At 44.8% G+C, this 27667-nt stretch overlaps 1 protein-coding gene across 1 annotated transcript; it reads right to left on the bottom strand.

Annotated features, from left to right (window-relative positions):
• Positions 1–13591: 13591 nt before the first annotated feature.
• Positions 13592–24492, bottom strand: LOC118703287 (mucin-17). Its single transcript, XM_036410119.2, has 9 exons — positions 24371–24492; positions 23956–24014; positions 20956–21107; positions 20407–20472; positions 20159–20321; positions 18991–19152; positions 18744–18838; positions 16205–16284; positions 13592–14306 (listed from the first exon to the last, which is right to left on the bottom strand). Exons 2-9 carry the CDS (start codon positions 24012–24014, stop codon positions 14265–14267), a joined length of 819 nt encoding a protein of 272 aa, XP_036266012.1. The 5' UTR covers positions 24371–24492; the 3' UTR covers positions 13592–14264.
• Between the last annotated feature and the right edge of the window lie 3175 nt (positions 24493–27667).

The following is a 27667-nucleotide window of genomic DNA, read 5'->3' as shown; positions in this document are numbered from 1 at the left end:
TTACTAGAGGCCGATGCACAAATTAGTTCAAGGGGCTCTGCCCTCACAGCCCAGCTTCGTCCAGGTCATCTGGACGGTCGTTCTGCTGTTTAGTCTAAATAGCAAACTAGCTCTTTTTTATGTGAAAACACCATTTCACATTGTGATAATGGTCTTAGATCTGGAATTTTTTTTGAACTTACCTTGAACTATATTTCCAAATTATATCGATATGTATTTACCTGCATTTATTTCCCATAACGGTGATGAGATTGTTTTCTCTATTATGTTTTTATTTTTTTTCCTAGTTTGGGTCATGACCCAAAGACTTGCCTTAAAGTCTTTTTGGCCTCCAAGACCTCAATTTCCCTTCCATATCTTTTCTCTGAGGAAATACTTACCTTCAGCCCAGCCTGGAAATTAAATATTTGAATAAACTATTAATGAACATGAACTGATGACAATTAGTTATGTATATTTATTTATGTGAGAGTGTATTTATGCTCAAGATACAGAGGGTACCCATACTTTAAGAGCACACATGAGCCACTCACAGACACTGACGAGGTACTAAGTTACACAGGCGCCTTAGTAAATTCCAAAGTTTCCTCATGTTAGAGACTAACATTATAAATCAACAGCAGCCCAGCTGGAGTAGCTCAGTGGCTGAGTGTTAACCTATGAACCAGGAGATCACAGTTCAACTCCCAGGCTCGACCCCTAGCAGGAGGCAGCCAATCAATGATTCTCTCTCATCATTGATGATTCTATCTCTCCCTTTCTTTCTGAAATCAATAGAAATTATATTTTAAAGTCAACAACAAAAGGCTAGCAAACACATCTCATTTGTCTGGGATTTATTTAGAAACCACTACATTTTGAATCAGAGGTTGAAATCATGAGGGCAATTCTCTTTCCCTTTTCTATCTGTCCACCTGGCCTTCCGGATTCCCCTTGTCTTTCTTGAACTTTCCCCTGAACTGATCACTCTTTCATCCTCTATTTATTTATTTATTTATATATATTTTAAAAATATATTTTATTGATTTTTTGTACAGAGAGGAAAGGAGAGAGATAGAGAGCCAGAAACATCAATGAGAGAGAGTCATCGATCAGCTGCCTCTTGCACACCCCCTACTGGGGATATGCCCGCAACCAAGGTACATGCCCTTGACCGGAATCGAACCCGGGGCCCTTCAGTCCCCAAGCCGATGCTCTATCCATTGAGCCAAACCAGTCCCGGCTCATCCTCTATTTAGCTTCAACTCTGCCCACAGCTCCTGTTCTGATAACTCGACTTACCTCCTTTAAAAAAAAAAAAAAAAAAAAAATATATATATATATATATATATATATATATATATATATATATATATATTATTGATTTTTTTTTTTTTACAAAGATGAAGGGAGAGGGATAGAGAGTTAGAAACATCGATCAGCTGCCTCTTGCACACCCCCTACTGGGGATGTGCCTGCAACCAAAGTACATGTCCTTGACTGGAATCGAACCTGTGACCCTTCAGTTCGCAGCGGATACTCTATCCACTGAGCCAAATCAGCTAGGGCTCTACTTATTTTCTTTCTTTCTTTCTTTCTTTCTTTCTTTCTTTCTTTCTTTCTTTCTTTTTTTTTTTTAAATATATTTTATTGATTTTTCACAGAGAGGAAGGGAGAGGGATAGAGAGCTAGAAATATCGATGAGAGAGAAGCATCGACCAGCTGCCTCTTGCACATCTACTGGGGATGTGCCCGCAACCAATGTACATTCCCTTGACCGAATCGAATCTGGGACCTTTCAGTCCACAGACCGACGCTCTATCCACTGAGCTAAACCAGTTTTGTCTCTACTTACTTTCTTATCATAGACTGATTTACGAGTTTACTTGTTGGTTTATTTATATAGTTTGTTTTTCAGGTTTAACTCTTTTTAATTGAAGAAGTAATGAATTGATGAGATAACAACTTGTCAACTGGAACAAAGGAGCCTATGAAATGTCAGTTCCTCTCTCTGGGTCCTCACCTCACAGCAACCACTACAGATTCTTGGTTTCTTTGTTTTATTTATTTTAATTGATGGAGTATAAAACATGTAAATGGAGTAAGTGCTCCAGTATTAAATGCTCTTGTGGCTGAATTGTGCGCCCTTCCCGCTAAATTCATATGTTGAAGCTTTAACCCCTAGTATCTCAGAATGTAACTATATTTCAAGAGGAGTCCTTTAACAAGATGATTAAGTTAAAATGGAGTTCTTAGGGTGGGCCCTCATGTAATCTGGCCGGTGTCCTTATAAGAAGAGGAAATGTGGACACCCACAGAAACACCAGGGGTGCCCCACATATGAAGACACAGAGAGAAAGCCAAGGAGAGAGGCTTGCTGATGCCTTAACCTCAGACTTCTACCCTCCAGAAATGTGAGGGATAGCTTTCTGTTGTTGAAACCACCCGGTGTGGGGTATCTTGTTATGGCAGCCCTAGCAAACAAATATAAGTACATAGCTGGAGAAAGTTTTACATGTGTACATATGTGTAAGCACCACTCACATCAAGATACAGGCCATTTCCATCACCCAGCTCACTCCCAGCCAACCCTATTACCCAAAGGCCACAAGATCTGACTTCCATCGTTATGAAGTGTTTTTGCCTGATTTTGAAACTTGAGCAAGTGGGAAAAACCCCAAAAGGCATGTACAAAATGTTTATAGCATCTTCATTTATAATAGCCAATACTGGAAACAACTCAAAGAGGCGAATGAATATACAAATTATGGGATTTCATCGCATGGAATATGACATAACAACAAAGAAGAGCAAATTACTGATACCTGAAACACTGCGGAAGAATCTCAGAAATGTTCTGCTGTGTGAAAGAAGCAGACACAAGACAATGCATATTGTATGATTCCATTTACATGACTTTCTGGAACAGACAAAGTAATTTATAGTGACAGAAAGCAGACCAGTGGTTGCCTGAGGCTGAGATGGAATCTGACTGCAAAGGGGCATAGGAAACTCTTTGGGGTGGTAGAAATATCTTATATCTTCATTGTGGTGGTGATTACACAGATATGTGCATTTTAAAAAAAATGTCTTCATTGAGTTGTGCACTTAAAATGAGAGTATGTAAAAAATGCTTATGTAAATTATACCTCCATATAGTGGTTTTTGTTTAAAGAAAAAACAAAAGCCAACTGTGGAACTTGGAAAAACCAGTTGCATGCCAGCAAGATAAAAATCTACATGATCCCTACTTGCTTAATCTTAAGACCTAAAGATATTCAAAAGCCAGTCCTGGTTTATTTCCCAAGTTCAGAATTAATTGAAAGAATGCAGGAGCCCCGTAATATCCACTTGATCTCTGATAAAGATTACCTTGGAGGGTGTGGCCAAGATTCGTGACAAAATGGGTTTGTTAACATTCTCTGTCCTCTTTCCCCAGATCCAGCCTTGGGACAGCCCATCTGGGAAAGGGTTACAAACTAGAGGCACTTACTCTTGACTGGTGCCTCAGCCTGCTCAGGAAAGAGGGAGAATAGAAAGAGACTTAAATTTCACTGTGTAAAGTCTTTTAAGAATTGGCACAACCATTGAAGAGATTTATAAAAAAGGCTGTCACCATTGCAAGTAAAGGAAGCAGGCAAGATCCAGAAATAATACCTGGTGGAAGTCTTGCCACAGGGAATGAGTGTTTCTTTCAATTAATTCATGTGACCCCCTATGATATTGTGATTTTTCCATATATGTGTGTGTGTGTGTGTGTGTGTGTGTGTGTGTGTGTGTGTGTTTGGTCTTCATCTGGCTTCTGTCACAGAGCTCCTAAAATCTTTGAAATGTCAGCCCTAAAGGTGTCCTTTGTTAGGTTAATGTGATTAGAGGGTTGGAACTTTCAGTATCACTCCCCCCTCCCTCCCCCGCCACCGCTTGACCTTCTAGGAGGACCAGATATGGAATCAATCCCCAGTGGCCACTGATGTAATCAATCATGCCTATGCAATAAAGCCTCCTGGCAAACCCAAAAGGACAGGATTCTGAGGGCTTCCAGGTCAGTGAACCAGAACGCGTACAGGTGCCACTGTTCAGGCCCGAACTCCCCAGGGACAGAAGCTCTTTTGTCCGGGACCTTGCCCTAGGTACCTCTCCACTGGACTGTTTATTCCTATTGTTACCGGAAAGGGGACCTGGCTCTGAGCGGGTCTGCCTAGGGCTGGCTGGTAGTGTCTGGGTTCTTGACTTCCTGCAGGAAAGATTTCACAACATGAATCCAGGCAATTTTGAGGGCTTGTTTATAAAAGCTGGGACAGTGAAACAAGGAAGGCTTTGCATAGAAGAAGCAACAGGAGAGAGCCTAGGGGAGGCTGCTTTAGCTCACTGGGCTGTCAGAGAAAAGGTTCAGGAGTTAGCCGGGATGAGCTGCCACTGCCCATTGCTCTCCTGGTTGCAAATCTCTTGGGGTCCCTTCGAGTTTATGAGATGAACACCTGTAGGGGAGGGAGAACAGGAAGGGAGAGGCGTAGGCATGCTTTTGTTCACACTGGGTCCTTTGTCTTGAGGGCTCTATTTCTCTCTTGCAAGAATCTTGGGGAAGGGTTCCACAGTATATTCATCGGTTTGTTAGGTATGCCCTTCCAGGAACTGTTAGGGAATAAATGTCTCCACTCATTGGTCAGCGCCAGGGCAGGGAGTCATTATCACTGCAACTGGTTCTGGCCTTGTCCACCTCGTTCTGCTGCTTTTCTGGGCCCGGAGCTGAAATCCTACTGAGACCTAGATATTAACTCTATGGAGGTGACCTTCCATATCTGGCTATAAATTGCTTGGCCAATTTGTTCAGCTATCTGTCTCAGTTTCCTCATTCTACTTGCTAAGCAATTTTCGTAGCTTCTTACTACCCTGCCTCAGTGGGAGTGGAGATGGGCACAGACATTCTGGAGAGCTATCTGGCAAAGCAGCAAAACTAAGTTATGTGGAAACCTGATGTCCCAGCAGTACAACTCCTAGAGAAACTCTCATGTGAAATGGTCTTAAAGTCCTAAAAGAGCTGGTTCTACTCAGTGGTTAGAGCATCAGCCCTAAGACTGTGGGGTCTCGGGTTTGATTCTAGTCAAGGGTGCATACCTCAGTTGCAGGTTCGATCCCTGGCCCCAGTCGGGATGTGTGCGGGAGGCAACCAATCAATGTATTTCTCTCACATCGATGTTTCTCTCTCCCCCTTCCTTCCACTCTCTCTAAAAATCAATGGAAAAAATATCCTCAGGTGAGGATTAACACACAAAAACACCCCTAAATGAATAGAAACATAAAAAGATGAGATCCACAGAACATGTTCATATTCTTACAAAGATAAAACAGAACAATATAACTTTCAAGACTACAATGATATATTAAGGAATAATGAATATCTACCTAGCATATTGGAGTGGGCATGATGGAGGAGGGATGAGCCTTGGCTCAACTATTGACCGTAGGGTGATCTGAAATGTGTAACCAACTCAGGCCTCTGCACCTGACATCCTATTAAAAGTTCTCCGGGAGAGCAGTGCCCACACTTTGGAGTATCAGCACCACCTAGGTCCCATCCTGTGTCAAAGAGCTTGAGCATCTAGGTTCTTTTTGTTGTTGTTAATCCTCACCTGAGGATATTTTTCCCATTGATCTTTTCTTTCTTTTTTTTTGGGGGGGGGGGGAGTAGAAGAGAGAGAGAAACATCGATGTGAGAGAAACACATTGATTGGTTGCCTCCTGCAAGAGCCCTGACCAGGACCCAGGTTGGAGAGGAACCTGCAACCAAGGTATGTGCCCTTGACTGGAATTGAACCTGGGACCCTTTGGCCCACAGTCCGACACTCTATCCACTGAGCAAAACTGGCTAGGGCGAGCCTCGGGGTTCTTTGATGGTGATTCTGATCCTCTCCCAAGTAAGAGAACCACTGTTCTAGGAGAAGAGCTGTGGTATGGGTTAAATTGTGATCCTGCTCTCCAATTCATATGTTGAAGTCCCAACCTCAGTACCACCCCCCTCCCCCACATGTAACCTTATTTGGAAATTCTGTAGGGTTGTTGTAAATGCAATTAGTTGAGATGACAATGTACTGGAATTACAGTGGGCCCCTAATCCAGTACGACTGGTGTCCTTATAAAAAGGGGAAATTTGGACATTGCCATGCACACAGGGAGGACATCACATGAAGATTGAGGGAGACCACGGTTGACGTGTCTACAAACCTCAGAACACCAAAGATTGCCCGCAAACCACCGGAAGGCAGGGGAGAGGCATGAAACAGATGCTTCCTCATGGCTCTCAGGAGGAACCAACCCTGCTGACACCTTGGTCTTGGACTTCTGGCCCCCAGAACTGTTAGGGAATAAATGTCTGTTCTTTAAGCCACTTTGTTTAAAGACCTAGGAAACTATTATAGGGGTCAGCACCTCCTTGGCATGTGTCGGAGGTCTTGATCTGCTGCCTGGTGAGAGAGTTTTTAGGGAGCAGCCAAGCCTGCACGGCTATTCCTGAGAAGAGCTCCCCATCAGAGTGCCCAGGCCGGCCTGCCCTCTGGGTTTAAGAGCGAAGCCACACCAAATCCTCAGCTACTCTGGCGGTGTCTCTGACTCCTTGCACCAGATGGCAGGCCTGAATATTCTCACTATGGGTCTCTGCAGTGCAGACAGCTCCGTTCTGGTAAGGGAGGAAGATGAAAAGAAAACAGCTTCGTGCTTGATGCACTAAGGTTCTGCTCAGTCCCGAGCAGGGGAGAGCTCAGGAGCAGCTTCCCTTCGGTTTCCATCTGGTCGACCCCGTGGCATAGCAATGGGACCTCTCCTCCTGCTGAAAAACGCCCCCACCCGACCCAGGCAGACAACCTCTCTCCTTGTGGATGTGTTGGGTGAGAGCTAGCGATGATGAACTGTTGATGTTGGACCTGGTGTTGGGGAGAGAGCAGCCTGCTTTTCTTAAAGCTTGCTCACATAGTGGGCTTTCAAACTAAGCATGCCCAGCGCGAACCTGCCCCTCCCTCGCTGGGTGACCACAAGCAAACCAGCGGGCCCTTCAACGCCTCAGTTTCCTCATCTGTAAAAAAGGAACTAATGGTACTTCCTCCCAGTGTGTGGTGAGAACCCAACAAGATAAAGGTGTGTTTTCCACCCTTCTTCATCGGGCACCTGTGAAAATGATCGCTTTGGTCAGGCTGGAGGCCATGTTTCCGGTGGCAGGGTGGGAGTGGGGCACCAGCCTCTGGCACGACCTGCCCTCTTTTCACAGATTTGGGCACCCTGGGTTGAAGTGCCCAGGGTGGGAAGCTAGGAATTGATGCACAGACATGCTTGGCTCCAGGGCTGGCATTTACCAAGGGCTCACAAATGGTTGAACTGTGACTGCAATGTGGACAATTTGGAAGTCTGGAGGTGCCACCTGGCAGGGGCCCATCAATGGCCGGTAACGACTGTGAAGAGCAAAACACTCAGTCCTCACCAGGCTTGCTGGGCCCTCCTTTTCCCAAAGATTCGGAACGCTAGTCCGATGGAAACGGGGGCGGGGAGGGCAGAAGCAGCAGCTCTATCCCACAAGCCAGGGCTCCAGGGGTTCCTGCAGTTGCTCTGCAAGATCCTCTGACTTCTCACCAACATCAGCACAGTGAGCTCTGCTCATGCCTGGCACACGCAGGTCAGGCTGAGCCCGAGAGTCCTGAGCCGGGGCGCTGATGGCTGACCTTGAGTTTTTAACTGGCCAGCACCTGCCCTTAGCCAGCACCCAGTGAGGAGGTGCTCTAGGCACCCCAGATCTGTCTGCCATCTTCCCCCTCACTCCTGGCTTCTCCATCACCCACGCCTCCCCCCTCGTGTCCCCCCCTTACACACACACACACACACACACACACACACACACACACACACACACCGCCACCGCCACTGCAGACTTTAATCTGTCTGCTCTGACCTATCCTGACTCCCAAGCCATGAGACTTGTTTTTTTCTGAGTCTGCTGCTCTATTCACTTCTTGGTGCCCCAATTGTTCTTGACCTTAGCCAATCCCAGCCCCCCAAGTTCCACCTTGATGCTGGCTGACTCCCACCCCCACCCCACACTGCCTCCTGACCTTGGCTCTCTCTAGGAGGCACTGAGCTAATCAGGCTGATTATCGCCCAGGTCCAAATCCATTTTCCTTGGTTACAACACACAGTAAATTTCCTTAGCCGCTGGCTCCCTGTGAGGCCTGCCTCTTGTCAGGCAGCCTGCCTTAGGAAGTCGGCATCCTGCATCCTCCCCCACTCCCCCCCGCTGATGTATCATCACGGATGAATCAGGCCTGCCTGACCCCAGGGGTGTCATCTAAACACCATCTCCAAAGTCACTTCACCCTCAGCAACAAAACACAATTGTCACATCTTCCCAGACCTAATAAATTCTCTGGGGTTCTGATTGCCACGGTCCTTACTGTTGTCCAAAAGAATATGCTCTAACCTGTGTGCGAGAGGGCTGAACTGTAGAGGATGTTTTGGAAATAATGTCCCTCTTCTCTACACATTCCGAGGATGAATTGGCAGCATTAGTCTTTGTTCATCATCAGGGGATGGCCCCTGAACTTCCAGCCTCATTTCATACTGTCCCACCCCCAGGGTCTTTGGGTGACTGAAAGCGACAAGAAAAGACTCAGAGAAGAAAAAGAAGGAAGACCAGGATGCTGTATTTATTCCCAAACCCAGGCCCCCTGGGATGGAGAAAAAAGCTATGCTGACCGTTTCTTCTGTCTTGGTCTCTTCCAGAGAGAGTGAGGTTTGGCTGTGGAGGAAGGGAGGGAGGGTTGGCTGTGGAGGAAGGGAGGGAGGGTTGGCTGTGGAGGGAGTAAGAAAAGAGGAAACCAGAATGTCTATGTGCCCTGGGCATGCACAGCTTGTGCTCGATTCTACGGCCCAGACCCGGTGCTTTCCAAATGATGGGAGACAAGCATGTGTGAAGCAATTAGAGAATAAATAAGAATGCAATTATGTTATGTTGACACAAGCCAAAAGGGCCACGGAAGGGTCGGATGAATGTGACAGGAGATGCTTTAAAAAGCATTGTGGAGATGGATCTTGATACAATTAAATGTAACAACCATTAATAGCATCTTCTATGCACAAGGCGCTGTGTTAGGTGCTATGGGGGTACAGAGGGGAACAAAGCCCCACGTGCACCATGTGGGGGTAATTAGGTCGGGAATATTATCAATGTGATATAAAAAGATACATGACTGTGTTAAGAAGTACTCTGGCCTGAATGTTTGTGTCCCCACCCCCAAAGCCCTAATTCCCAATGTGATGGCATTTAAAGAGGGGCCTTTGGGAGTGAGATAAGATCATGAAGGTGGGGCCCTGGTATGATGGAATTAGTTTCCTTATAAAAATGGACACCAGCTCTCGCTGGTTTGGCTCGGTGGATAGAGCGTTGGCCTGTGGACTGAAGGGTCCTAGGTTCGATTCCAGTCAAGGGCATGTACCTTGGTTGGGGGCTCATCATCAGTGGGGGGTGTACAGGAGGCAGTTGATCGATGTTTCTCTTTCATTGATGTTTCTAACTCTCTATCCTTTCTTTATCTCAATAAAATATATATTTTTTAAATAGACACCAAAGAGCTTGTCTCCCCCGCAACCCCCCCAACACCAACAAAGCAGTCATATGACCACAAGGTGAGAATGTGGCCATCTGCAGAAGAAAGCCTTTACCGGAACACAGTCTTGCTGGCAGCCTAATCTTGGTCTTCCAGCCTCCAAAACGGCAAGAAAATTAATAATTGTGTTTAAACCACCCAGGATGTAAAATTTTGTTATGGCAGCCCGAGCTAAGACAGGGAGACAGAGGTGAGACAGATTAATTGCTTAGAGTTGTATCAGAAAGGCTTTCCTGGAGGAAGTGGAATTACAGCCGCGGGATGAATCAGGTTCTAGAGAGGAAGGTGTGGGAAGGGCATTTCAGGCTGAAGAAGAGGCTGAGGGGAGAGGGTGGCATTTCAGCAGAGCCTGCGGTGAAGAGATGAAGCCACCAGGGAAGGTGGGCCCCGATCCCAGGGGCCTTGAAAACCTCTCTGAGGGCTGTAGAGCTGCTTTAATAAGAGCAGGTGAGCCCTGGTCTGTGGACTCGGTTGGCTGTGTCACCCCAGCACAGAAAGGTTGCTGGTTTGATTCTTGGTCAGGGCACATACCCAGGTGTGTGGGGGGGGGATTGATCCTGGGTCGAGGTATAATTTTTATCTTCTCTCCCCCCACCCCATCAATAACAACATTTTTTTAAAGAGCAGGTGAACAGCATAATGGGAAAGAGCCAGTGGCTTCGGCAGGAAGGCGTGATTGCCAGGAGGGCAGGCCACAGGGAGAGTCACCATGAGCAGACAAGGCTATCTGCTGGGCCAGAGGTGATGGCCCTAACCAGGCCCATGGTCCAGGCAGGAGCAGTACCAGAGGGGAAGCCTTGGCACATGGAACTGTGTGACTGGGGGTGATGTAGGAGCCAGAGGAGAGCCTGGAGGGGTGATTTTCAAACTCCTATTTCCTTTCAAGGCCCCGCCAGGTCCTCTTCTCCGTGTCTGAGTGTATCCACTTCTAACCTTTTGTGCATCTCTGTGCATTTAGATTTCCCTGATTCTACAAAGTGGTGGGGCCTTCCTTTCATCTTTCCCCCCAGGCAACCCATCACTCTTTTAAGGTTGGAAGATGAGAGGAAGGAGAGACTTAACAGAGAAAGGCTAGGAAAGAGAGAATTATGAGGGGAGAAAATTGACGTAACAATAACTTTTCTTCCTTTCTAGAGGTTTCTGTGAGCCTGGTTTTGTTCCAAATACTTCACATGTACTAACCCAGTGAATTCCCAAGAGCAGCCCCACAGGGAGGTCAGGAACACAGACATGACTGGTTTATTATCTCAGCCTTACAATCCACTGGCTGCAGAATCCTGGGCAAGTTACTGGATGTCTCTTTGCCTCATTTCCCTCACCTGCGTGATGGGGATGATGAAAGTTCCCACTCCTCAGGGTTGTAGGGAACATGTGAGTTAAAATATATAACACTTAGCCGAAGCCGGCTTGACTCAGTGGATAGAGCGCCAGCCTGCAGACTGAAAGGTCCCAGGTTCGATTCCGGTCAAGGGCATGTACCTTGGTTGTGGGCACATCCCCAATAAGGGGTGTGCAAGAGGCAGCTGATTGATGTTTCTCTCTCATCAATGTTTCTAACTCTCTATCCCTCTCTCTTCCTCTTTGTAAAAACTCAATAAAATATATTTTAAATATATATATATATATATATATATATATATATATATATATATATAACACTTAGAACGGTGCTTGGCACAGGTGAGTGGTCACTCAGCTTTTCCATCTGAGAGAACTGAGGTCCAGAGAGAAGTTACTTTTCCAAGCTCACCCAGGTGGCTGGATGGCTCACCCAAAGTTGGACCTGGGCCAGCTATGAATTTAGTCACTCTAGTTTTCCTCTCCATGGAGCAGATGTGAGGAGAGAGCAGGATGGGGCTGAGCTGGGTAATATGGCTTCAGACTGGATGTGGAATCTGTAGACCCTTTAAGTCCCCCCTTGCATGGCCATTGTTACCTGGTCCTGTGGGAGGTGGTTCTGACAGTAAAGATACCTGAGTCAGTCCATGCTACAGACTAAATGTGTTTCCACCACAAAATCATATGTTGAAACCTAATTCCCAGTGTGATGGTGTTAGGAGGTGGGGCCTTTTGGGAGGTGATTAGGTCAATCTGGAATGGGATTAGATTAGTGCCGTTCTAGAAAATGCCCAGGAGAGCTCTCTCGTCCTCTCCACCACGTGTGTTTACAGAAAAAGGACAGGTGTCTGTGAACCAGGAAACAGGTGTTCGGCAGATGCCAACTCTGTTCATACTATGATCTTGGACTTTTCACCTTTAGAACTGTGAGGAACAAATGTGTGCTGTGTATAAGCCAGACGTAGATGGTCTTCTATAACATAAGACTGGACTAAGACAACCCAGTTTTAGGAGCTGGGTAATTTTATGGCAAATATGGAAATGAGCCAAGTGATCTAATGAGAGAGGTCGGGAGGGAATGGCAGGGAGCTGCTGAACGGTACTGCAGATGCTCTAAGCATCCATGAGGGGGCAGCAGAGTCTAGCCTAGGCTGTTTCTTAGGTGAAGGTTAAGTGGCCTTTGGAAGAGACCTTCCAGCACAAAATGAATCCAGGGCTGCATGGCAGGAATAGTACTAAAGCATTCTTAAAATATTTAAAACCGCAGTGACTTTAACAACAACCTAGTCCTTATTTAGCACAAGGCAAGACTAAGTCCAACCGGTCAAATCCGATTTCCCCAAATTTAACCAAGGAGTTAATGAGAAAGCAGGAAATAGAACCCAAGACTCCATCTCTTCAGATCTATGGGAAGAGCCCATTTCCAGAAGAACTTGGTTCTCTCAGTAGGAAGTGAGTCCCTATGTTGTGGGAGTGAATGTGTGTGGGATCTTCTTGGCGTCCTTGATGGTCAGCCAGTGATGCCAGGGAAGGTCAGAGATGGCACTCTTCTTGGCTGCAAATTTCCCTTTTTGTCATCTTGAGGTCAAACTCATTGGAACCTAGATTCTAGAGAAGAGAAGGGGAGGAGGAGAGAGCCTGGTAGGTGAGAAACATGAGTTTATATAAGGTGTTGACTAGAAATGGTGTGAGAACCACGAAAAATTTCATAAAATTCATTGTATTGTTTTTAGTTATTAAAAATACTAAAGACCTGGTGCACAAAATTTGTGCATGGGAGGAGGGGGTGTCCCTCAGTCCAGCCTGCACCCTCTCCAATCTGGGATCCCTCTCACAATCCAGGACTGCTGGCTCCCAATTGCTTGCCTGCCTACCTGCCTGATTGCCCCTAACCACTTCTGCCTGCCAGCCTAATCACCCCCTAACCACTTCCTGCCAGCCTGATCTACGCGTAACTGCTCCCTTGCCAGCCTGGTCACCCATAACTGCCCTCCCCTGCTGGCCTGGTCACCTCTAAATTCCCTCCTTTGCCAACCTGGTTAACCCTAACTTCCCTCCCTTGCAAACCTGGTCACCCCAACTGTCCTCCCCTGCAGGCCTGGTCATCCCTAATTGCCCTCCCCTGCCAGCCAGGTTACCCCCAACTGCCCTCCCATGCTGTCCATCTTATGGTGGCCATCTTGTGTCCACATGGGGGAAGCCATCTTTGATCACATGGGGGCAGCATCTTGTATGTTGGAGTGATGGTCAATTTGCATATTACCTCTTTATTACAATAGATAGGACTAGAAGCCCAATGCATGAAAATTTGTGCAGGATGGGCCTTCCTTTCCCTGGCTGCTGGCACTGCCTTTACGTTCTGGCCCTACCTTCCCATGCTGCCCAGAGGCCCTGAGTGGCTGGGGCGGTGTGGAACACCTGAGTCATTGCCATGGCAACGATGCAATTATCCTGCCCGCCCCCCCCCCCACTTGGCGCATGCATATGCAAATTAATCCATCATCTTTGTTGGGTTAATTTGGATACACACTCCTGATTGGCTGGTGGGCATCACGAAAGTATGGTCAATTTGCATCTTTCTCTTTTATTAGTGTAGATATGATAATATTGACTAACAAAAAAACCCAGGCTCTGTAGATAAAAAGAACTTTAAAAATACTCATAATCTTATATACTAAAAATGTTATACATTAAAAAAAACATGTTTTTCATGAAGAGCTGATTCAATAAAGTTTACAAGATGATTTTATATAATGGAGGGTGCAAACCAGGGTTTGAAGGATCATCACAGTAAACCTGTTGATGAGAATGCTGTCCTTGGTGCTGAAGCTGGACATAGAGGAGGAAGAACCTCCCCAGGAAGAGCCGAAGGAACTCGCTTGAGGTCATAACAAGTCCATTGGGGGTTCCACGGTGTTTCTATTTGATTCTCAGAACTGTAGTCTCTATTCTCTTCTTCTTAATTTCTTTTCTTTTTTAAAATATATTTTTTATTTATTTCAAAGAGGAAGGGAGAAATAGAAACACCAATGATGAGAGGAAATCACTGGTCAGCTGCCTGCTGCACGTCCCCAACTGGAGATGGAGCCCACAACCCAGGCATGTGCCCTGACTGGGAATCAAACCATGATCTCCTGGTTCATAGGTCAACACTCAACCACTGAACCATGCTGATTGAGCCTTCCTTATTTCTTATCATGTTCTTGTGGAATGCTCTCAATGGAGAAATGTTCCATGAAACTTAGCTGAATGGAGATCTCCTCATTTCGAGATCCCACAGCTCCATGTGAAATTTCTTTTGCCTTACAATGATGTCATCGTCACCTCAGGCCTCTTAATTTGTATCTGTAAAGAGAGTGAGAACCAGGTGAAGGTTGGGCCTAGGATAAACCTGGAATTTGGGAGCATGAGAGTCTTGGGAAAAGGAAAGCATTCAATTTAGAACTTAATCTATTAATTGGAGTCCAGTACAAACCAATAGTTTCCCTCCACTCTCCCCTACCCCCAAATTAGGTCAGTTTAAAAGTGTCCTAGCTAAGGAGTTCACCTCTGTAACGAGGTTGTCTCTAGGGAAGAGAACCAGTGTCTGAAGCCAATCATACCCATGAAGTGAGAATATTTGAGGGTATTTCTTCTGCCCTCAAATATACACCCAGTTAAAATAAAAGTGGCAATCAAGGAGTTGTCATCCCTTACCTAACTGACCTATCTTGGTTTCAATTATAATGAGACAACCTGACATTATGTACCCTTGATGTATGCCTAACAAAAATGGTTAAGGTGAGTGTAATCAAGCCTGTTGACAAAATTGCCAGTGAACTGAGAGACATGTTAAATCACAGAGAATTGAGAGACATGTTAAATCACACCATAAGGAAATAATTAGACAAATCCAGAATGTGGAGCATTCCTTAAGACAATCATCTTGGACTCTTACAAAAACCAATACAGGGGTTAACAAAAGTAGGTCTACATTTGTGAGTATGCAAAATATAGTTTATTCTTACATTATTATTTATTAATAATTATGTTATTTTACATACAAACAATATAAACCTAGTTTTGCCCACCTTGTATATTTTTAAAAGGTGGGAGCCACACTGCTGATCCTCACAGCCAATTGGCTTGGAGATCAGTGCTTCCCAGTGATACCAACAACAAGCAAGGCTTAACAACAAGACGGCACACACAGCCCACAAAGGGCTATACCAAGACTGTCCACCTCAGGTAACTGGGAAGGCTGTGCTACGGGGCTCTACCAGAACACCTAGCACACAAAACTATTCCATCAAATCAGGAAAGCAGCTAAAATGCAGAGAAGAGGCAGAACACAAAGGAAGGAGATGGAGGAAAGTAAAAGAATGGACATTGAGTTCAAAACTACAATTATAAGGTTTTTCAAGAATTTCCTTAAAAAGCTGATAAAATAAATGAGACCTATGAGGATATGAAAAGGGATCAACTAGAAATAAAAAGGGATCAACTAAAAATAAAGAAAACATTGTCTGAAATAAAAAATATTATACAGAGTCCTAAAAACAGTCTGGAAGATCGCAGGAATCAAGACAAAGATTTGGAACACAAAGAGCCAGAGGACATTCCTCCACAGAAGCAAGAAGATAAGAGAATCCAGAAAGTTGAAAATAGTGTAAGAAACCTCTGTGACAACTTCAAGTAAATCAGCATCAGAATTATGGGGGTCCCAGAAGAAGAGAGAGAGCAAGATACCGAAAACATAATGGAAGAAATAGTAACAGAAAACTTCCCCCACCTGGTGAAAGAATTAGACTTACAAGTCCAGGAAGCACACAGAACCTCAAACAAAAGGAATACAAAGAGGACCACACCAAGACATATCATAATTAAAATTCCAAGAGCAAAAGACAAAGAGAGAATATTAAGAGCAGCAAGAGAAAAGCAGGTAGTTACCTATAAAAGAGCACCCATACAATTGTCAGCTGATTTTTCAAATAAAAAAAAGCTAAAGGAGTTCATCACCCCAAAACCAGAATTGTATGAATTTCTGAAGGGTAGACCCCACCTTGCTGCTTAGCTCTCTTCCCCGACCTGCTGCCATCCCAAGTTATCTCCATTTTCCATCAGGTAGGCCTGGATGATCACCTGGACTAACAAATCATAAGCATGACTTTGCTTTCCCCAAGATCCTACCATGGTGGGGAGGGAAGTAGGGAGATGGGATCTCAGAGCGGGGAAGGTGAGCCTCTCATGCAGACCCTTCTTACCTTCTTTTTAGAATCTACATGTTCCAGGGAGGGCTGGAAGTTACTATAGATGGAGTCCAGGTTCAGGGAGTTCTGTGGTTCTAGACAGGGAGAAAGACCCATGTAAGCACATGGTTGGGAAGACAAGCTCTCATCTCTCCTTTTAATCCCACCCACTGCTGGATGAGGGGCATGCACCACCTCCCGCCACCTGGGGTCCCGTTCCACGCTCCTTGCCCTGCCTGCCTGGCACCCATCCCCTGCACCCTCTGCAGGGACTCATCAATGCACTTCCTGGTGACCAGGATCATATAGCCCACAAGTCCCAACTATACTCTTTATAAAAATGTTTGCTGTCCTGGCTGGTTTGCTAAGTAATTAGAGCGTCAGCCTGTGGGCCCAAGGGTTGATGCTTTTATTTCCAGTCAAGGGGAGTGTCTCCATTGCAGGTTGGACTCTTAGCCCCAGTGGGGGTGCATGTGGGAAGCACTGAATCAATCTGTGTGTGTGTCTCTCTTCCCCCCTCCCTCTTCTCCACTCTAAAAAAAAAAAAAAAAAAAAAAAAATCAATGGAAAAAAATATCCTTGGGTGAGGACTAAAAAAAAAGAAAGAAAGAAAAGAAAGTTTGCCAACCCCTAGATAAATTGAATGACTTTTAATGATTTATCATTGAAAATCATTTTTGCATTTGTATGGATGCCTTTTACCAGAAAATGGAAATTCTATATATAATTGGATGACTTTTTCTGATGAGCAGACATGTATTAAATTCTTTATATGCACCCATTGAGGTGACAATAGGTTTCTTCTTATTCCGGTAATGTAGTGAATTTATAGATTTTCTAATCTTTAGTTAACTCTGTTTTCTAGAATAAACCCAAGTAGTTTTGTTTTCATACCTGATGGATTTGGGGTGCAAATTTTTTGTTTGGCATCCTTGTATCTATGTGCACAGGGAGTTTGGTCTTTACATTTTGGCCCATGAATTATTTAGAAACTTTAAGGACATTTCCAAAGATATAGGATTTGTGTTTTTGTTTTCCAGGAATATTTTTTTGTTATAGATTTCTAACTCATTTGCATTGTAGTTATATACTACAGTTAACTTAAATAATTTAGAACAATTATTAAGCCCTAGCTGGTTTGGCTCCCTGACTAGAGTGTTGACCTGCAGACTGAAGTCAAGGGCATATGCCTCGGTGGTGGGCTCAATCCCCAGTAGGGGGTGTGCTGAAAGCAGTCCATCAATGATTCCCTCTTATCATTGATATTTCTCTCTCTCTCTCTCTCTCTCTCTCTCTCTCTCTCTCTCTCTCTTTCTCTCTCCCTCTCTCTCTTTTTCTCAAATCAATAAAAGTATATTTTTTTAAAAAAGAAAAGGAAAGGAAAAAATTATTGAGAATTTTTTCTGGCTTTGTGTGTGGTGATTCTTACAAGTTTTCCATATACTCATATAATGAATGTATACTCTCCAGTTGTTGAAAGCAGTCTGACTATAAAAATTATATTAAGGCTGTTATTTATTTTGTATGAAACTTATATATTCTTGATTGATTTTTTTTTTGCCTGCTTGATCAATCAATTACTAAGAGAAAAATTTTTTTTAAATCTCACTGCGTTGGTGAATTAATCAATTTTTACTTGTAGTTTTGTCAATTTTTGCTTTATATATTTTAAAACTGTATTAATAGGACTCACAATTTAGACTTGTTATATTATTTAAAAAACTAAACAATTTCCCAGTAGATATTGATCATTTTTTATCCCTAGTAATTCTTTTTACCTTAGAGTTTATTTGCCCACAATGAAATAGCTATATTAGAACAACAGCTACTTTGTTATTAGTCTCTTTTGTCTTTCTCCACACTCCTGTTTTCATCCTGACTCTATACTTGTATTTTATATGTGCCTTTAACCCACAGTAAGTAGATTTTTAAGAATCTACTCTTTTAATTGGCGTGTTTAACTTGTTTATATTTATTATAATTATTGATATGGTTGGATTATTTTCTATTTTATTTTGTGTTAATTGTCATACTCTTTCCCTTTTTTGTTTCCCCTTTCTTGCCTTTTTTGTGGAGAGACTAAAATGTTTTCCTCATTCCAATTTTCCCCTTCTTTAGAATTTAAAGGCAATTTTTAGAAATATTCTCATTTCATTTTTCCTTTAAAGACTCAATCTCTAGACACTTAAACATGTACATTTAACAGAACAAAACCTATCATTAATCACTTTACTGAGCTATAAGCCACCTATTCATGAGGTTACCCACTCCTAGATCTGTATTCACCTATGCACAGTTTTGTGTTCTAGAGAAATCTATGACCACCAAATAACCTGAGACACCCCTCCCCATGGTCTAATGATGCTGTGCCCATACGTGCACCCCATCCAGGGCCTTGCAGGAGCCAGTGGTGGAAATAGGGTTGCAGATGTGGAACCAAATGTTTTAGAGATAAAAATGCTTTTCCCTATTGCTCCTTCAAGCCCCTCCCACATGCCTCAGTTGTGTGTTCCAAACTTTGAGATATTTTTAGCACACCGAGAATTTCTAATACCTTCGTAGATGTCAAAGCCAATGTTATGGAAGGTCCCAGGGGCTGTTCCACCATCCTCATGCCAGTTGTACAACTGAGTCACTTTGTGCTTTTGTCTGTTAATAGAAACACCAGAGAGATCCCATTTTGAGTAGAGAATGGGGTGGACTAATTCTGTTCACCTCAAGGATAAAATGATTAAAGGCAGAGGGATCCGAAAAGGAGGAGGAGCTGCAGGCGAAGAGAAGAGGCAGCAGCAGTGGCTTACCTTTTCACTTCTCTCTTGGAGCGGAACATAAACACCAGGAGGATGACGAGAATCATCAGCACCACTGCGCCTGCTGACCCCAGGAGCCCGTACACCAGGTTCTTCTTGGTGCTAACCTCACAGGTTTCTCCGCTGTACCAAGCAGTGTCTGTGTTCAAGCAGCTGAGATGGAGAAAGGTGCAGGTGGGAAGAGGGAGTCATTCAGAGTCAGGGCCAACCAATGCCTGCAGTCCCCCAGTCTCAGAACTGGCTCTGACCCCATGGGTGCTTAATGGGAAGGTGAAGAAGAGATTTTTGGGGTGCAGAGCAAGGCACCCTGAGAGGATGAACCGAGGCAAAGTGCAGCTTCTATGGGTGGACCTTAAATAGGCTTAATACTCAGCTCTAGGCCTTCAGGTTTTGCAACCCAAGACCTAAAACAGTTGGCCCAAATTGGGCTTCCCTGGGCTATACCCAGGGACTTGAGGACCCAACAGAGACTCTTTCGCCGACACATTAATCAGCTTCATTTTCGGCCTCCCTCTCTATGGGGAAGAGCCATCCCCCAGGCCAGACCCAGAACACCTCTGAAGCAACTCCTCTTCCCTGGAGATGCCCTTTCTAAGCCCTGTTCCTTTCCTCCCTGAGACAACCTGTAAATTCCTCTGCCAGGAAGCCTTCCCAGAATAACTACTCTGGCCTGTGCATATGTGTGACTCCTTCAGCCACACCTGGTGCTCCAGCTGCTCTCCCTTTGGTTTAGTTTCCGTAGGCAATGTTTTTTTTTGCGTTCCTCCTCCCTTAGCAATTACAGGCTTTCCACCCTTCCCATGTAGGTGTGCCTTTTATATCCATTTCACCAGCAGGGGATGTTGAACTCTCCTTGGAAGCAAGGCCCTGTCCTCCCATCTGAGTGGGAACTTCTCAAGGTTGGGGCCTTGCTTCTGCTTCCTGAGCTTGACACTGTCCTCAGCCTCACTAGACACATACCCAGGGAATTGAACCACTCCCTGCTCATTTTGGACATGGCCTTGGGACTCCCATGGATGTCCTTTGTGGTTGGCTGCATTTAGGAAAGTCCAGGACTCACCCCATAACCTTGGGCTTCAGGTCAAACTGAGGAGTGAGGTGGGTGTTGGGGGCTGGGGAGAAGAGAAGCAGGCCTGAGGTGAGGTAGTGAAACACTCACTAGCATTTCGGGCCACTGCGCTCCAACTTGCACGTTCCAGCGTTGCAGTTCAAGGAGGCATTGAAACCAGGCATGCAGCGGTTGATGCACTTTGGTTGCTGGTCCTTGTACTCCACAAAGAAGTATTTAGCCAAGTCTTTCCCAGCCTTTTCCCGGCAGTCCACTGAGGGGGCATGGAGGCACATGATCAAGAGTCTGGGAGTGCTGCCTGTCTCCCCCGCCTTCCCCAAAGCCCCTGGGTCACCTACCTTCAGGGTCGTAGTCTATCACAGTGTTTATCACCTCTGTGGCATTTTTATTGAAGCACAGAGTGGCTGTGAAGGAGACACAAAGTCCCTGATGAGCTTGTTTAGAGGTGGCTCAGGTGTGTGTGGGGGAGGGCATGGGGCTGTGATGGGGGAGATGTAAATCAGTTCTGCAAAGAGGAAATACTAGCCTCATATCCAACTCTCCAGAACCATGACTCTCCAAATGTCTTTCTTTTCCCATTCCATTCTTGGCCAAGATTCCCAAAATGCTCATTGCATTAAGAAACATCTACATTGGGTAATAAGCTAGGCTCATCTCATTTCCCTGCAAACTTGGGATATAGCACATCTGCCTCTGAAGGTCTCCCTTCAGAGCCTCCCTTGGCATCTGCCAGTCCAAGTGACAAGCTTTGGGACTGATTTCTGTTCTCTCAGTGTCCTCTTGCTTCCCCCATCTGCCTCTTTCCCCTCCCCCAACCCAGGCATCTCAAAACTTAAAGGTTCTTTGGAAGCCTCCTTATGCCCCTCCCCAGAAACCTAGGAATTTACCTGAGCAGTTACCATTACTCATTATTTGCTGTTGAGTTACATTCGTAATTGTTTTTTCTATCTCTTTGGTGACCTTCTTAAACTCTTCCTTGTATTCTGAGTTGAACTTGGCCTGCAGAATGACATCATGTTGCACCACCACACTGCCAGAACTGAGGAGAGAGAGAAAGATATCCTTGGTCATCCCCCTGGGTGCTCATCTCTCCAATCCCTTCCCCAGGAGAGCTTTGCCTTCTCTGCCTCCATGGGAAGGCAGATCTGGGAGAGGATGGTTGAAAATGAAGACCCAATGTCTACTGGGTGAAGGTTCCATTCCAGGCACTGTGCGAGGCATGTCACTATAGGACCTATATCACCTGTGCCTAAGAGGACTGTCTACTAAGGTGGAAGACTCAGGGAGGGCTCAGGGATGAAGATGAACAGAGGGATAGCACCATGGAAGAGATCATCCTTAAGGTGTTACTTAAGCAAGAGACTGGCAGCTGCTTAAGCAGGAGACTGGCAGCTTAAGCACGAGATTGGCAGCTTCTGGCAAGGCATCCCTAAGAGGTCATTTGCCACAGAGGAGAAGGTTGCACCAGAGACTCCTACATAATTTATTAATTTCTAGGTGGTAGGCTGACTGCAGGAGGTCTGTGAGCCTCTTAAGACTGTATGCAAAAATTTCAAAGCGCATATGTCCATTTTTCTACTCCCACAAATATTTGTCAATTCTGAAAGGAGTCCCTGATACCTACAAGGTTAAAGTCCTAGTCAAAAGTCTCTTCCTACTTCCTGTTCAAGACTTAGAAGAAGCCAGGATCCCAGACATGCTCATAGCTTCCCTTTAGTTCCTTTCGTTTTCCATCATTCCCACTGCCCCACTCTCTGAGCAAGAATCACTTTCCTGTTGTGTGCTCCCCCATGGCCCTCATAGCCCTCCTCTGTCTAAGGAGGTGGGAAACCTGTGATGCCTTTTGGAAGGACCATAAAGGCACTGGCTCAGTGCCTGTCCACAGAGCTCATCCTCCTTCTCTTGCCTGAGAGACTGAGAAACAGATGAAGTACATGGATGACGATTGGCACTACAGAGTCCCCACGATCACCCCCATCCCAGGAGCAAAAGAGAGAGCTCTACAGGATCAACACATGCCAGTCCTGGAGAGTTTTAGGGGCAGAAGGAAAAAAGTGCTATTATCTTCCAGGGTAACTGAGCTGCTGAAGAGCAGATATGCCCTACCCTGAGGTTGGCCCAGGTACCTGCTGCACATGCAGCCTGGAAGAAGGCTTGGGAACCCCGCCTGGTCCTACCTGGGATGGCCTCTCTTGTGTGAGAGAGGTTTCATGTCAGACAGAATTGAGGGAGGAAGAAAAATGAAGGCTGGTAAACACAGTATTTTTCTGTGCTTTTTGTACAATTTTTTTCTTTTGGTTGTAAGTTCCCTTTGAAAATTATCAATGGTGACTCTCAACCATGAGAAAGGATATTTCCCTTGTGTTCCAAAGGATTTCATAAAGTTGGGGTCAAGAACAGGGTAATAATTCTCTCTGTGTGTGTGTGTGGTGGGGATGTGAAATCCTATCCTAGGTGAGTGGAAGGGAATATAGGACAACTGAAGACTTGGACACCTTTTTTCCTGGGTGTTTCCCTTTCCAAGCTAAGTTATTTGGCTTCATCAATGAAGACTAATGAGGTGTTCATCACACAAGTTGTAGCCTCAGGTGTTCTGGTGTGTTGGTGTCTTGGCACTACCGCTCTATGAATGATCCCTCAAGCAGCTCACTGCATCTCTCAAAGCCTCAGTTTCTCATCTGCACAATGGGAACAGCCTCACTGACCTCATTCACAAGGTGGTTATGAGCTTTCAATTGGAAAATGTATGTGAAACTATAATTATTGAAGAGTTTCATGGGCTGAATTGTGTTTTCCCCAAATCCATATGTTGAAGCCCCAATCCCCTAGTACCTCACAATGCATCTGTATTTGGGGATAGAGCCTTTACAGAAATGATTAAGTTAAAACAAGGTAGGGTAGGCCCTAATCCAATATGACCAGTGTCATTAAAGGAGGGGGAATTTCCCCTTGTCATTGTGGCCCAGTTGGTTGCACCAAGAGGTTGCAGGTTTGATTTCCGGGTCAGGGCACATGCCTAGGTTGCAAACTTGATCCCCAATACCGGGCATGTAGGAGGAGGCATCCAATCAATGTCTGTTTTTCTCTCAACATTGCCTTCCCTCCACCTCTCTCTAAAATAAATAAAAACATTTTTTTTTAAAAGAGGAAATTTGGTTATAGGAAGAGATACCAGGGGCCCACATGAACAAGGAAAAGGTCTTGTGAGGATACAGCAAGAAAGCAACTGTCTGCAACACAAGGAGAGAGACCTCAGAAGAAACCAAGCCTGCTGACACCTTGATCTTGGACTTCCAGCCTCCAGAACCATAAGAATTAAATATCTGTTGTTTAAGCCATCCAGCGTGGGATATTGTGTTATGACAGCCCTAGCATACTAATATTAGGGGCATAGTTACAAACCTATATAATAAAAGGATAATATGCAAATTAACCATCACTCCATCACAAATATAGTGGCACCCATAGCCACAAAATGGTGGTGCCCAGTCTTCTCAGCCCTGCCAAAGTTTCCCGGTCACGGAGGGGAGAAGTGGGGAGCAGCCATGAGAGCAGGCAGGGTGAGCAGCATGGCAGAGTGCTTGCTTTGTTGCCACGGTGACGAGGCAAGCATTTCGTGCCTGGCTGAGGATGGTCCTCTAGGCAGCGGGCACAGAGTGGCCAGGGGCAGGGTGGGGGAAGGGGATCGCTTGCGTTGTTGCCCCAGTGATGAGCAAGTGTTCTGCATCCAGCCATGGATGAACCTCTGGGCAGTGGGCGCAGAGCAGCCAGGCCCCACAGAGAGCTACTGGCGCACGGATTCGTGGGCAGGGCTACTAGTTGTCTTTATAATTATGACTATAGCTTCCAGTCCATAGACTTTCTTCCTAGGAACTCCAGATACTTACCTCAATTCTGTGATGTTAACTCCTACATATTCAGGGATTTTGGAATAAACTTTGTCCATCTGAAAGACAAGGAGGCCACTGTGTTATCCCAGAGGCCCTCCCTGGGGGCCTTCTAAGTCTTTCTGTAGAATCTCAGGAGGACAGAGGAAAGACATGCAGCATCTCCCGTTCCCCATCCCCAGCTGACAGAGGTACACTGCCCAGACAAAGTAGTCTCTTGCCAGAGACCAGCCCCACCCTTGGGCTCCTGGTGGAATCTTGCTTCTTTCTCCTCCCTCCCCGGCAAGCCCTGAGGAAATGGTGAGCTGAGAAACTCACACACCTCTAGCATGGCCTTCATCTACTTTTTTAACACTTAGAGATTTCTCCCTGGGGAGATGTGAGTGGCAACAAGGACTTGCTCTCCCAGGCCCACCTCTTCGGAGAATGTCTTATTGAACTCCCGGAATTCTTTAGAAGACCGGTCTTGTAGCTCTTCGGTGAATTCCTTACTGGTCACTGTCACACTCAGTTCCACCTGGGCAGAGACAGTCTCTGGAGGCTCTGAGGGGATCAGACAACAGCATCACTTACTGAGGGCGGCATCCACTGAATTCCCTACCAAGGAGACCCATACCTCTAAGGTGGGAGAGTAGCTTGGGTTCCCACCCTCAACCTCCACTCATTTATCACCAGAGTACCCCTGGAGAGAGGGAATTCCCTGTAATCCTCATGGCTTTTGAATGGAGACCAGGAGACCTTGGGTCTTATATTCTACTGAAGGCTCGATGTACGAAATTTGTGCAAGGGGCTCAGCACTTGCAGACCCTCGCAGTCCCAGCTTCATCCAGAAGGTTGTCCAGATGGTTGTTCTGCTATTCAGTCTAATTAGCATTAGCTCTTTATTATATAGGACTAGAGGCCTGGTGCATGAAATTTGTGTACAGGTAGGGTCCTTAGACCTGGCCAGCAATCAGGGCCTTCCTTCATTCCATTCTGCCCTCTGGTGGTCAGCACATGTCATAATGAGCAATTGAACTCCCAGTGGGTCCAACACCCGAGGGAACAATTTGCATATTAGCCTTTTGTTAGATAGGATTAGAGAATTCTATATACTTCTTGTATTCTGCTCCATCATATATTCACTTATTTTAAATACAACCTTTGGTAAGATTCTGTAACAAATTTTTATTTTGTTCCAAACTATACCTTAAAAAAAATCTATTTATTTATTAAATATTTTTACTTTCTTACTACTGGATAAAATGGTTGCCTCAGAAAGAGGCCATATTTCTAGCCAAGGAGAAACAGAAATGGGTTCCCAGGGTTTGGGAAGAAAAGGCCCTGTAGTTTTACTCACTTATCTCAATGATCTGGACCACATCCTGACACGTTGGCCCCTGGTAGAGGCTGGTGCACTCACACTTGGCCCCATCCCACTTGCCATCATTCTCACAGACTGGGGTCTTGTCCTGGCACCGATCTCCTCCAAAGCCAGAGGGGCATTTACAGACATTTCCGTTCAATGTCCCTCCGTTGTCACAGGTGACTGAAAGGAACAAGGCCCATCTTAACCACACATATTTGCATAATACTTTATAGCTTTCGACATATTTTCACAGACATGATCTAATCAGATATTTTCAAGAACCCCTGAATGGACAGGACAGTATCATCTCCACTTTACAGATGGAGAAGTGAGATGGAGAGAGGCTAAGGTTCCACCTGGAAGCAGAGTTGACCTGGCTGTGGCGTCCTATTTCCAACATACTTTACTTTAGTACTAAAAATCAAGGAATGAAAAAGCTGGTATTGCAAGAAATGGGGGCAACACAGTCAAGACTGAGGATGAGAAAAAGGGACACAAAGACTGGAAGAACCTAGGGGGACTTGACCAATCTGGAATCCACCAAGCTTGGGAATAAGCATGTCATTGTCCCTTCAATGCCTGCTTCAGAAGAGTTTGTCCTGGAAAATTTTGCCATTGTGAGTGTCTATGACTCATTTTTATTTGCTTGGACATGAAGTTTGAGGAGGAGTGTAAACTTAGCTTAAATACATACGAAGTGGTTATAGATAATGCTCAAATATCTACACCAACCAACTTAGAATATCTAAAGCTCGATTCATTTGGCTTTTCTTAAAAGATCTGTGCCTATGAAGACCAGTATTTGAGATATGGTTCCTCTGGGGAGGCACAGGAGTTGTGCATATACTCTACAAAGGACTGCCCTACCTCTGCCTCCTGGTCTACCCTCACCAGAGCAGAGGCCACATCCGTGACAGTCACATCACACAGTTTCTGTTTACAACCTTTGGTCCAAGACAGTCTCTCTCTCTCTCTCTCTCTCTCTCTCTCTCTCTCTCTCTCTCTCTCTCTCTCTCTCTCTCTCTCTCCTGAAGAATGTTCAGGCCTGATCTAAGTGCTTAAGCTTAGGCTTGTGCATAACAGCAAAAGCAGCTGCTGGTGTGTGTTCACCTAATGCCTAATAGTCTAAAAAGAAAGCCAACCTCCAGGGGACAGGAAGAAGACAGAAAGAGACCATCTGCCATCAGGTGATGACCAAAATTAGCTTTGGGCTCAGAAGTCATGCATTCACTTGGCATTCTCTGTGAAATACCTTTGGGGCTTCCTGGGAACACAAGGTCCAAATCGCCTTTCTGAAGATGCTCAGCCCATCCCCTGAGAACCAGAGTGAACTCACTAAGACAAAGACACATTGGAGAGAAACTAGAGAACAAAGCCATATAATAGGAAGGTCAGGCAAAGCAGAACACAACAGAGGAAGAATTTACAAAGCCCCGAGAAAATGCAATAGCCAAAAGCTGAAAAACCACCTTTCATTTTTATCAATTCAAGACAGATTGGGCAGTACCCTGGACAGACATAGGTCATATATGTCTGTGATCATATCTATAATTAATTTAAATCAGTAAAACTTTCAAGTATTTTAACTGATACACAGTAAATCCTCACTTAACATCCTCAATAGGTTCTGTGAAGTGAAATAATGTATAATGAAACCAATTTTACATAAGCTGATTGATATAAACAAGAGTTAAGTTACTATGGCATTTCATTATAATAAAACAACATTGAATGAGACGTTATTCGAGGGCCTGCTGTACTTTCTTTAATGCATGCCAAAAATCCTTTTTCAATCTGATAATACTGACAGGTATAATGGTGTATCATGTTATAACAATAGGTATGGCGTGTCTCGTTCTAACCAAAGTGAAGAGAGCTGAATGAAATCTTGAGAGTCAGAGAGAAACGAAGAACGCATAAGGATGAATATTCAATGACGTGGAGGTAGAGTTCAGAACTGGTAAAAGTGAACTTTCTTTTGCTTCTATGGTGGATGCTCAAAGGATAAGATAAAACAAAATAAAAGTGAATTGTGGTAGAGAGACAGTGTCTAAAGCCACATGTGAATATTATTGACAATATCTTCCTGCAAAAACAAAACAAAACTTTGCCCTTAAGCATGTGCAAAATCAATGAGAAAAACTTCTCTGAAATATGTAAAGATGCAAATGAAAGATACAAAGTTAAGGAAATTATAATATATAAAATGCAATGGGACAGGCACTTGCAGAGCATAAAAGGAAGGAAATAGGGTGTGTGTACACCTTACTGGGGACTGAAGGTGTCCAAGGAGAGAGATAAACTGTGTTGTACAGAAGAGTGGCCTAGTGAAAGAAGCATCAAGACATATAGAGAAATAGGAAG

The sequence above is a fragment of the Pipistrellus kuhlii genome, unplaced genomic scaffold (genome assembly GCF_014108245.1).
Source record: "Pipistrellus kuhlii isolate mPipKuh1 unplaced genomic scaffold, mPipKuh1.p scaffold_m20_p_4, whole genome shotgun sequence".
Taxonomy (NCBI): Eukaryota; Metazoa; Chordata; class Mammalia; order Chiroptera; family Vespertilionidae; genus Pipistrellus; species Pipistrellus kuhlii.
Note: the sequence above shows the minus strand (reverse complement) of the source record. Positions and strands in the feature narration are given on the sequence as shown.

What these genes read in the sequence shown, in the direction of transcription:
- LOC118703287 (XM_036410119.2), bottom strand. Translation starts at nt 24,014, where the DNA reads ATGGACAAAGTTTATTCCAAAATCCCTGAATATGTAGGAGTTAACATC. An exon ending in GATAGACTACGACCCTGAAG is followed by an intron (nt 20,322 to 20,406) that starts GTAGGTGACCCA and finishes ATGCCCCCTCAG; the next exon opens with TGGACTGCCGGGAAAAGGCT. An exon ending in CGCAGTGGCCCGAAATGCTA is followed by an intron (nt 19,153 to 20,158) that starts GTGAGTGTTTCA and finishes TCTCCATCTCAG; the next exon opens with CTGCTTGAACACAGACACTG.